The 11,976-nt window shown below is 39.7% G+C and overlaps 1 protein-coding gene across 3 annotated transcripts in view; it reads left to right on the top strand.

Annotated features, from left to right (window-relative positions):
- Positions 1–10,201, top strand: part of LOC136845221 (TNF receptor-associated factor 3) — a 126,521-nt gene extending 116,320 nt beyond the window's left edge. For all 3 annotated transcript variants that reach the window (XM_067115295.1, XM_067115294.1, XM_067115293.1), the window contains 2 exons: positions 1,885–2,131; positions 9,881–10,201. In XM_067115295.1, the coding sequence (XP_066971396.1) occupies positions 1,885–2,131; positions 9,881–10,143 (510 nt within the window). In that variant the 3' untranslated portion in view covers positions 10,144–10,201. The remainder of the gene's footprint in view (positions 1–1,884; positions 2,132–9,880) is intronic.
- Positions 10,202–11,976: the final 1,775 nt, after the last annotated feature.

Below are 11,976 nucleotides of genomic sequence, written 5' to 3'. Positions count from 1 at the left end.
GGCAAAGTCCTTGGCTCACTGACCACAAACTTTGAAAACAGCTACAAGAGACTAAAAGTTTTACAGATAGCGCAAATTCCTTGTTTTTCTTTCACCGCAACTTGAATTCCTGCTGTGTTAGGTTTTACTTCTTGAGATAAATCCCTTTTCTTTTGTACATCTAGAGCACAAACTTGCAATGCTGTTGTGTGCAACTTCAGATTTGACAGATGATTCACATTCCTAGCTTCTTTGGTCACAAACTATCAAAGCAGTTCTACTTGGCTTCTACTTGTTCAGATAACTCACGTTCCTTTCGCATCCTTGATCAGAAACATTCAGTGTAGCTTTAGTAGGCTTTTCATTTTTCCATTAACAAGAGTTCCTCGCTCTTCCTCGAGCCCAAACTTTGAGCGTTGCTGGGCTTGGATTCCAATTTTATAAATAATGTCGTGTGTCGTGCTTGTTCCTCTTTTCAGTGCTAAGTATAATCACGAGGTCAAGTATCTATAATAATAAAATCCGAGTGGATCTTTCTTGTTTGTCCGTCCCGGGTGGGGGCGGGGTAGGTAGGGGATCGGGAGGGTAGGAGAGACATGACACATCCACCCTTCTCCTGCAAACCTGTTTGTCCACCCCAGGTGGGGTGGGGTAGGTAGGGAGATTGGGAGGGTAAGGGAGACATGACACATCCACCCTCCTGCAAACATGTTTGTCCGCGCGGGTGTGGGCTATGTAGGTAGGCGAGAAATGACGGGCAGCGCCGGGTTCCAGCGCAGTGTAGTGTGCGCCATCAAGCTTGTATCAGTATAACTTCCTCACAGGTCATGTTAGTAAGATAACTCCTTGCGAACCTTTGATCAAAACTTTATCAGAAGTTTCAGTAGCAAGTGCAAATGATTCTCGGGAATAATAATATACTTTGGAGGTGAAAGGTCGAAGACAGACTTGACAAAGTCGCGCACAGTTCCTCACATCTCTTGGAATACTTATCATTAATTTCACCTGAGTTTGTTTTAGTTGTTCACTTACAGCAGGAGAGGTGTAGACTGTAGATAACTATTTTCGTACTTGGTAAGAAGAGTCACAACATTTATCCAGAAATAATTATTCTACTGCAATTCAGGAAAAGATTGCGTATTGAATTGTTAATGTTTTTCTTTTAAACAACTGTGATATATGAACAATGAGATTTGCTGGGGAAGTGAGAATTGCTAATTAAATATTGCTCCTAGCTATTGTTTGTCATATTACTATTATTGGGTCATGTCAAGATTAGCGAACCCAACATCTCCATGTCAAGAACAGCGAACCCAATGATCCCCATGTAAAGATTAGCCAACCCATTCCGGTCAGAACTCCAATTCCACATGAGGGTTAGTACTAAACACGGCGAAACAGTGATTCACCTACACTGTTTCGCCCTGTTTAGTAGGCTACTAGCCCCTGGGGGCATCAAATGCATTTCGCCTTGTTTAGTACTAGTCCCCGGGGGGATCAAATGTCTGGTACCGAAGTGTTCATGTCTAGAACAGCGAACCCGATTATTCCCATGTAAAGAATAACGAACCCAATAATCTTTTTGTAAAGGATAGCGAACCCTGCTGCAGTGGGTTCGCTTATCTTGACATGATCCTTATTATTATTATTATTATTATTATTATTATTATTATTATTATTATTATTATTTTCATAGCAGGAAACTAAAATACAATTTTTTTTAATAAATCAACAAAATGCACCACAGAAGATAAACTGTACAAAAACCATTTTGCAGCAAACAATACAACCGTAAACATGACAGATGAAAATCGCCACCAGACGAACAGGCGATTTTCATCAAAATCAAATCAAGACAAAAAAAAAAAAAAAAAGTACTGACATTCATCATTCCCTCCTCTTCAGGAGGAGAGCCCCCGCCTCTCCGAAATCTACCGCTACAACTCGACGATCCACCAGGAGGAGGGCCACCGCGTCTTCACCTACTACTGGAGGGTGAACGACATCAACTACAAGATGACGAACTGGGGCTGGCGCCGATCCCTCCGTTCCGAGAGCTTCTACATCTTCCAGAACGGCTACAGGATGTACATGAGGATCTTCCCCAACCAGGGGGGAGAGAACGTGTACATTCACGTTGGACTGACGACCGGTAGGTGTTTTCTCTGTGTCTCTCTCTCTCTCTCTCTCTCTCTCTCTTTAGGGTTTTCAGTTTTGATGTTCTCGGTTTTGCTTTGTATATGCAGACGTGCTTGCGCGCTGGCATACTCAGGGTGTGTGTATGTACTGTATGTTTGTGTATATATGATGTATATATATTTATAGATAGATCGCTGAATAGATTATATATATATATATATATATATATATATATATATATATATATATATATATATATATATATATATATATATATTATATATATATATATATATATATATATATATATATATATATATATATATATATATATATATATATATATATATATATATATATATATATATATATATATTAACTTTATCAATTACACAATTGTTTTGTGCATTAGTAGAATTACTAAAGGACCTCATTCCAACTGGATGGTATCAATTGGAGTATTTATTCAGAAAAAGTTACGAGCTTTCTTGGACAAACAGTCCACATTATCATTGTACGGATACATGATAATGTAGACTGTTTTTCCAAGAAAGCTTGTAACTTTTTCTGAATAAATACTCCATTTGATGCCACCCAGTTTGAATGAGGTCCTTTCAATATATATATATATATATATATATATATATATATATATATATATATATATATATATATATATATATATATATATATATATATATATATGTTAGATAGATAGATGAATAGATTGGTAGATACCTGAACCTTGTATAATCAAGTTAATTTATATTTACGTTTGATGCTTCTGAATGGTAATAATAATTATAAGGTATTATTACTATTATTTTCTGTTTTCTTGGTCAGATGACCATCTCTTAGTGTAGTAGAGGTAAACGAAATCACTGCTTCAGCTGCCTTCACATAATTATTTTCTTCAATCTGTCTAATAATCTAAACCAGTGGTTCTTAACCTTCATATTACCACGCCCCCTCTAAGAGTTGGTCCTTTCCTCCACCCCCCCCCCTTGCATCTATGAGTAAAATTCCCTCCCAGATTTAAAGGTAGATAAAAAACAAAAAAAAAAAAGAAAGAGAATGGGTTTCGAGGGATAGGGAGGGAGGTAAATAATTACAAAACATGGTAACCCTAACGATTCTAACTAGAGTGTTAGACTATAGGAAAAAACTAACGTAATAAGACGATACTTTTGCATTTGTTCATAAACTCCTGAAAATCAGTCCCTCGCTCTTGTTAACAGAATAACGAATATAATTAGAGAATTTTTAAATTTTCCGTAAGGCTCGCACCTCTCCTGGAAATTACTGACGTCCCCTAAGGGGGCGCTCCCCGGGTTAAGAACCACTGGTCGAAACCAATAAGCTGTCATTTGGACGTAAAGGCCCTCCTGAGAACAATAAAGAGCCCGTACTAACATATGGCAAGGTGAATCTCAAAAGTAGCGACAATTTGTTTGTAAGTTGAGTAGATGCAGCATGTACCTATTTCTTTTTGTAGCTTGATTTATGATTTAGCAGCTACCCTCTCCCCCCTCTCCTCTCTCCCCTCTCCCCTCTCCGTCTCTTTCCCCCTCCTAACCTCCCAAAAAAAAAAATAAAAATCATGAGTTAGACAGATTGAGAAGAAAATAATTATAAAAATTGACGTTTTCGAGAGTCGATTTCATTCATTTCAAGTATTATTAGTAGGAGTAATGATAATAGTAGCGGTAGCTTTAGTAATGATAAGAGTAGGAATAGTTTTAGTAATTGTAATAGTAGCAATAGTTTTAGTAGCTGTAATAGTAGTAGTAGTTTTAGTAATTGTAATAGTAGCAGTAGTTTTAGTAGTAACAGTAGTAGTAGTTTTAGTAATTGTAACAGTAGTAGTAGTTTTAGTAATAGTAATAGTAGCAAAAGTCTTAGTAGCTGTATTAGTAATAGTAGATTTAGTAACAGTAATAGTAGCAGTGTATAACAATGTCCGAGTGGCTCTTGCCTGTCCTCCCCCGGGTGACTCTAGGGGAGACATGACGCAGCCTACCACACCCCTGCAAACCTGTTTGTCCGCCCCGGGTGGGGCGGAGTAGATAGGGGAACGGGAGGGTAGGGGAGACATCCACCCTCCTCCTGCGAACCTGTTTGTACGCCCCGGGTGGGGGCGGGGTAGGTAGGGGAGACAATCATTCTTTCTCCTGGAAACCTGTTTGTCCGCCCCAGGTGGGGCTGGGTAGGTACGGGATCGGGAGGGTAGGGGAGACGTCCACCCACCTCCTGCAAACCTGTTTGTCCGCCCCGGGTGGGGGCGGGGTAGGTAGTTTCATTAATTGTAATAGTAGCAGTAGTTTTAGTAACAGTAATGGTAGCAATAGTTTTAGTAGTAGTAGTCATTATAGCAGTAGGAATAGTTCTAGTAATTGTATAGTAGCAGCAGCTTAAGTAACAGTAGCATCTGACAGTGACGAATAGAATCCGCAAGGCAGTGAAGGCAGCAGTAGCAACTACTGTATAAAAGCGCCACAACAATTCCGTCTCAAGCGACGCGAAGCGGGATTCGTTTGAAATCGGAGCCACTTCGGGTACTCTGACCTGATCCCTGAGGCTACTGAGGTTCAAACGGAAGAGATCAAAGGATTACCCTGCAGTGCTTCCGTGAAAATGATCTTGGTGTTTTGTTGCTGCGAAATATAACAGCTTTGACCGCGGTTTTTAGAAGACTGATGGCGTTTGCCCTGAAGTGCTGGAATGTACAGTGATGAGTTTCTGTCGCAATAACATCGCTTTGTGTGTGTGTGTGTGTGTGTGTGTGTGTAGAGAGAGAGAGAGAGAGAGAGAGAGAGAGAGAGAGAGAGAGAGAGTTCTGAAGTGACAGTTTAATAATTATATCTGTGTGTGTGTGTTTGAGAGAGCGAGTGAATTCTGAAGTAATAATATAACAATTATATCTGTGTGTGTGTTTGAGAGAGATAGAGAGAGAGAGAGAGAGTTCTGAAGTAATAGAACATTTATATCTGCTCGTGGGTGTGTTTTTGAGAGAGAGAGAGAGAGAGAGAGAGAGAGAGAGAGAGAGAGAGAGAGAGAGTTCTGAAGTAATAGAACATTTATATCTGCGTGTGGGTGTGTGTTTGAGAGAGAGAGAGAGAGAGAGAGAGAGAGAGAGTTTTAAAGTGATAATTTAACAATTATATCTGTGTGTGTGTCTGAGAGAGAGAGAGAGACAGAGTTTTGAAGTGATAATTTAACAGTTATATCAGTGTGTGGGTGCGTGTTCGAGAGAGAGGGAGGGTGAGAGAGAGTTCTGAAGTAATAATATAACAATTATATCTGTGAGAGAGAGAGAGAGAGAGAGAGAGAGAGAGAGAGAGAGAGAGAGAGAGAGAGAGAGAGAGAGAGTTCTGAAGTAATAATTTAAGAATTATATCTGTGTGTGGGTGTGTGTTTGAGAGAGAGAGAGTGAGAGAGAGTTCTGAAGTAATATAACAATTATATGTGTGTGTGTGTGTATTTAAGAGAGAGAGAGAGAGAGAGAGAGAGAGAGAGAGAGAGAGAGTTCTGAAGCAATAATTTAACAATTATATCTGTGTGTGGGTGTGTGTTTGACGGAGAGAGAGAGGGTAAGAGAGAGTTCTGAAGTAATGATATAACAGTTATATCTGTGTGTGTGTGTTCTAGAGAGAGAGAGAGAGAGAGAGAGAGAGGGTTCTGAAGTAATAATATAAGATGTGTGGGTTTGTATTTGAGAGAGAGAGAGAGAGATAGAGAGTTCTGAAGTAATAATTTAAGTAATAATTTAACGATTATATCTGTGTGTGGGTGTGCGTTTGACAGAGAGAGAGAGAGAGAGAGAGAGAGAGAGAGAGAGAGAGAGAGAGAGAGAGTTCTGACGTAATAACTTAACAGTTATATCTGTGTTTGGGTGTGTGTTTGAGAGAGAGAGAGAGTTCTAAAGTAATAATTTAAGAATTATATCTGTGTGTGGGTGTGTGTTTGACAGAGAGAGAGAAAGAGAGAGAGAGAGAGAGAGTTCTGAAGTAATAATTTAAGAATTATATCTGTGTGTGGGTGTGTGTTTGAGAGAGAGAGAGAGAGAGAGAGAGAGAGAGAGAGAGAGAGAGAGAGAGAGAGAGAGAGAGAGTTCTAAAGTAATAATTTAATAATTATATCTGTGTGTGGGTGTGTGTTTGAGAGAGAGAGAGAGAGAGAGTGAGTTCTGAAGCAATAATTTACGAATTATATGTGTGTGGGTGTGTGTTTGAGAGAGAGAGAGAGAGAGTTCTTCTGAAGTAATAATGTAACAATTATATCTGTGTGTGGGCGTGTGTTTGTTTGAAAAGATTGGTTCTGGTTTTTCACACAAGTGTTGCCACAAATATCTCTGCTCGATATTTGTGTAAACTTTCTTGTTCTGGCTGAAATCTGTTTATCCTTGAATGCCCTTCCTGGGATATTGTTAGACGCTATTATCCTTCAAGAAGTCTCAATAAAACTTGTGATTTGTCTTAAAGCATGCTGAAAGTTTTCCCCTGGGTAGGATCGCTGATAGATAACGGTTTTGTAAAAGCAGGAATTCATTGCTGACAATGTTTTGCTCCAATCAAAAATCCTTCCGTTGGGGATTAGTGCCGTCAGTGCACCTCACGTGGTGCACTGTAAGAATTATCTAAGGTTCTTTGCAGCGTCCATTCGGCACATAGTTGCGACCTCTTTCGTTCCTTTTACTGTACCTCCGTTCTTTTCTTTCTCTTCCATCTGCCTTTTCACCCTCTTAACAATTGTTTCATTGTGCAGCTGCTAGGTTTTCCTCCTGTTACACCTTTCAGACCTTCTTACTGTCAGTTTTCCTTTCAGCGCTGAATGACCTCATAGGTACACCTTTCAGACCTTCTTACTGTCAGTTTTCCTTTCAGCGCTGAATGACCTCATAGGTACACCTTTCAGACCTTCTTACTGTCAGTTTTCCTTTTCAGTGCTGAATGACCTCATAGGTACACCTTTCAGACCTTCATACTGTCAGTTTTCCTTTTCAGTGCTGAATGACCTCATAGGTACACCTTTCAGACCTTCTTACTGTCAGTTTTCCTTTTCAGTGCTGAATGACCTCATAGGTACACCTTTCAGACCTTCATACTGTCAGTTTTCCTTTCAGTGCTGAATGACCTCATAGGTACACCTTTCAGAACTTCTTACTGTCAGTTTTCCTTTTCAGTGCTGAATTACCTCATAGGTACACCTTTCAGACCTTCTTACTGTCAATTTTCCTTTTCAGTGCTGAATGACCTCATAGGTACACCTTTCAGACCTTCTTGCTGTCAGTTTTCCTTTCAGCGCTGAATGGCCTCATAGGTACACCTTTCAGACCTTCTTACTGTCAGTTTTCCTTTCAGCGCTGAATGACCTCATAGGTACACCTTTCAGACCTTCTTACTGTCAGTTTTCCTTTCAGCGCTGAATGACCTCATAGGTACACCTTTCAGACCTTCTTACTGTCAGTTTTCCTTTCAGCGCTGAATGGCCTCATAGGTAGAATTTTCAGACCTTCTTACTGTCAGTTTTCCTTTCAGTGCTGAATGACCTCATAGGTACACCTTTCAGACCTTCTTACTGTCAGTTTTCCTTTCAATGCTGAATGGCCTCATAGGTAGAATTTTCAGACCTTCTTACTGTCAGTTTTCCTTTCAGTGTTGAATGACCTCATAGGTACACCTTTCAGACCTTCTTACTGTCAGTTTTCCTGTCAGCGCTGAATGACCTCATAGGTACACCTTTCAGATCTTCTTACTGTCAGTTTTCCCTTCAGTGCTGATTGACCTCATAGGTACACCTTTCAGACCTTCTTACTGTCAGTTTTCCTTTCAGTGCTGAATGACCTCATAGGTACACCTTTCAGACCTTCTTACTGTCAATTTTCCTGTCAGCGCTGAATGACCTCATAGGTACACCTTTCAGACCTTCTTACTGTCAGTTTTCCTTTCAGCGCTGAATGACCTCATAGGTACACCTTTCAGACCTTCTTACTGTCAGTTTTCCTTTTCAGTGCTGAATGACCTCATAGGTACACCTTTCAGACCTTCATACTGTCAATTTTCCTTTTCAGTGCTGAATGACCTCATAGGTACACCTTTCAGACCTTCTTACTGTCAGTTTTCCTTTTCAGTGCTGAATGACCTCATAGGTACACCTTTCAGACCTTCATACTGTCAGTTTTCCTTTCAGTGCTGAATGACCTCATAGGTACACCTTTCAGACCTTCTTACTGTCAGTTTTCCTTTCAGCGCTGAATGGCCTCATAGGTACACCTTTCAGACCTTCTTACTGTCAGTTTTCCTTTCAGCGCTGAATGGCCTCATAGGTAGAATTTTCAGACCTTCTTACTGTCAGTTTTCCTTTCAGTGCTGAATGACCTCATAGGTACACCTTTCAGACCTTCTGACTGTCAGTTTTCCTTTCAGCGTTGAATGGCTTCATAGGTAGAATTTTCAGACCTTCTTACTGTCAGTTTTCCTTTCAGCGCTGAATGGCCTCATAGGTAGAATTTTCAGACCTTCTTACTGTCAGTTTTCCTTTCAGTGCTGAATGACCTCATAGGTACACCTTTCAGACCCTCTTACTGTCAGTTTTCCTGTCAGCGCTGAATGACCTCATAGGTACACCTTTCAGAACTTCTTACTGTCAGTTTTCCCTTCAGTGCTGATTGACCTCATAGGTACACCTTTCAGACCTTCTTACTGTCAGTTTTCCTTTCATTGCTGAATGACCTCATAGGTACACCTTTCAGACCTTCTTACTGTCAGTTTTCCTTTCAGTGCTGAATGACCTCATAGGTACACCTTTCAGACCTTCTTACTGTCAGTTTTCCTGTCAGCGCTGAATGACCTCATAGGTACACCTTTCAGATCTTCTTACTGTCAGTTTTCCCTTCAGTGCTGATTGACCTCATAGGTACACCTTTCAGACCTTCTTACTGTCAGTTTTCCTTTCAGTGCTGAATGACCTCATAGGTACACCTTTCAGACCTTCTTACTGTCAGTTTTCCTTTCAGCACTGAATGGCCTCATAGGTACACCTTTCAGACCTTCTTACTGTCAGTTTTCCCTTCTGTGCTGAATGACCTCATAGGTACACCTTTCAGATCTTCTTACTGTCAGTTTTCCCTTCAGTGCTGATTGACCTCATAGGTACACCTTTCAGACCTTCTTACTGTCAGTTTTCCTTTCAGTGCTGAATGACCTCATAGGTACACCTTTCAGACCTTCTTACTGTCAGTTTTCCTTTCAGCGCTGAATGACCTCATAGGTACACCTTTCAGACCTTCTTACTGTCAGTTTTCCTTTCAGCGCTGAATGACCTCATAGGTCCCTGCGCGTGGCCTTCGGCCAAAATTGTACTTTCTATCTATCTTTTACTGCACCTCCTTTCATGTTCTCTTTCTTCCATCTAACTTTTCACCCTCGTAACAATTGTTTCGTAGTGCAGTGGAACTGCTAGGTTTTCCTCCTGTTAACCTTTCAAACCTTTCTATTCTCAATTTCATTTTCAACGCTGAATGATTTCATAGGTCCCAGCATCCTGGCCTTTGTCCTAAATTCTCCATTCCTTCCTTCCTTCAGCAAAAAATCATCAAAAAACTTTCTTCAACCAAAATCCTGCAAGAACTTTTTTTCAACTAAAAATCCTGCAAGAACTTTTTTTCAACTAAAAATCCTCCCACGTCGGCCTCCAAAACTTCCGTAAATCATCGCTCACTCACTCAGCCTGTTTGCTCAAAAAATCCCCTTTACACCTCCAGGCGAATACGACTCCGACCTCGAGTGGCCCTTCAAGCTGAAGCACAGGATCAAGGTCATCGACCACGGCTACCCGACGGAGGACCTCACCAGCCGCGTCTGGGACCCGACGCAGCTCTGCTCCGGGTGGAACTGGCGCCGTCCGGAGGCCGGGGATAATTACGAATGCGTTGGCCTTGGCTTCGAGCAGAAGGACCTTCGGACGAGGAACTACATCCACGATGACAGCATCGTCGTCAAACTGACTGTGTTCCTCGCTGCTTAGTAGTAGAAGGAGGAGGGAGCGGTTAATGCAGTGCAGCAGTAATAATATTAAGAGACGCTTGCTGTTTATAATTTATATATATATATATATATATATATATATATATATATATATATATATATATATATATATATATATATATATATATATATATATATATATATATATATGTATGTATGTCTATATATATATATATATATATATATATATATATATATATATATATATATATATATATATATATATATATATATATATATATATATATATATATATATATATATATATATATATATATATATATATATATATATATATATGTGTGTCATTGATAATCCATTTATATCCAGTTCACTGTATCGAAGGAATAACTTCAACCCAAAGGGAATTATGTTAGGTAAGTACTCCTACCCTGACCAGGATTCGAATCTGTGCCTTGTGGCGGCAGTAACTTGACGTGCACAGCCATCAAGAGAGTACCTGCATTAAGTCATTGTCACTTTTGTCCCAACCCATAAAAGGCGTAGATTCGAATCCAGTTCAGTCCAGGAGTCATGCATAGTTCTGCCCTAAAATGGAAGACTGCAGTAACTGATTTTGCAGATACTGCAAAAGGGACCCCTAAATACTGCAAAAGGGACCCCTAAATACTGCAAAAGGGACCCCTAAATACTGCAAAAGGGACCCCTAAATACTGCAAAAGGGACCCCCTAAATACTCGCGGAAAGCATTGAAGAATCATTCTGGAACTGCAGTAACTTGTGTATTAATGTTTCACGAGCCCTGTAGGTGGCATATCTCAATTTCAAAAATTTTGCAGATACTGCAGTTTTCCATTTTAGGGCAGAATTGTCATACATCACGTGGGTGAAAGTTATTCTCAGGGTGCAGTGATTTCGATATTAATGGGTTTTGGGCTCTTGGTGGCTTGATATGTGAAAGTATAGGAAGTGTCACGCGTGAAATTAGTGACAAGAAATTAGTGGCATCTTCAGCTCGAATGATCTGAGTTGAACCAAGGTCCATGTTGAGTTCATTCATTCACGAGGGAATTGAGGAATTTTCATTGGCTGGCCGTGGAATCGTTGGAACCTCCCAATGAAAAAGGGCACTGCAAGTTGGCTCTTGATTTATTTTAGACTACTGCTGAAATTGACGCGTTCAGTTTCACTATTTTGTAAATAGCAGTTAAGGAAGGAATACTGGCACACGACTGAATCCTTCAGCTCTCAAATTGCAGATGGATAACTCTGTGGCTTATATATTTGACGAGTCAGGTGGAGGAGGAAAGATGTCAGAAACATCGAACCCCACATGGGAGTGGGAAAAGATGCAGAGGAAGAGGAAGTATGTGACCTATTCCTCCTTTAGAGCATTTTCATTCTGCTAAGGGAATGAATGGTTAACGTCCCCTCCAGTAGGAGGACGATGTCCTTTTAGGAAGACTTCGTCATGTTTAGATTCATGTGTCAGAATGAAGTGGGCTAACGTGGACGTTGTATTGCTGACATTTACAAAATTTTAGACCAAGAGTATAAATAATTCAGAAGTGGTTTTCATCGTCTGTTAAACAAACGACACAAACAGGCGCATACACACACACACACGCATACACACACACACACACACACACACACATATATATATATATATATATATATATATATATATATATATATATATATATATATATATATATATTATATGTATGTATGTATGATGTATGTATGTATATAATGACAGTCGTTAATAGGTATACAGACACATTCATGCATACAAACTCATATTGTATATATATATATATATATATATATATATATATATATATATATA

The sequence above is a fragment of the Macrobrachium rosenbergii genome, chromosome 13 (assembly GCF_040412425.1).
Source record: "Macrobrachium rosenbergii isolate ZJJX-2024 chromosome 13, ASM4041242v1, whole genome shotgun sequence".
In the NCBI taxonomy this organism is placed as follows: Eukaryota; Metazoa; Arthropoda; class Malacostraca; order Decapoda; family Palaemonidae; genus Macrobrachium; species Macrobrachium rosenbergii.
The sequence above is the reverse complement of the archived record's forward strand: the minus strand, read 5'-3'. Positions and strand labels throughout refer to the sequence as shown.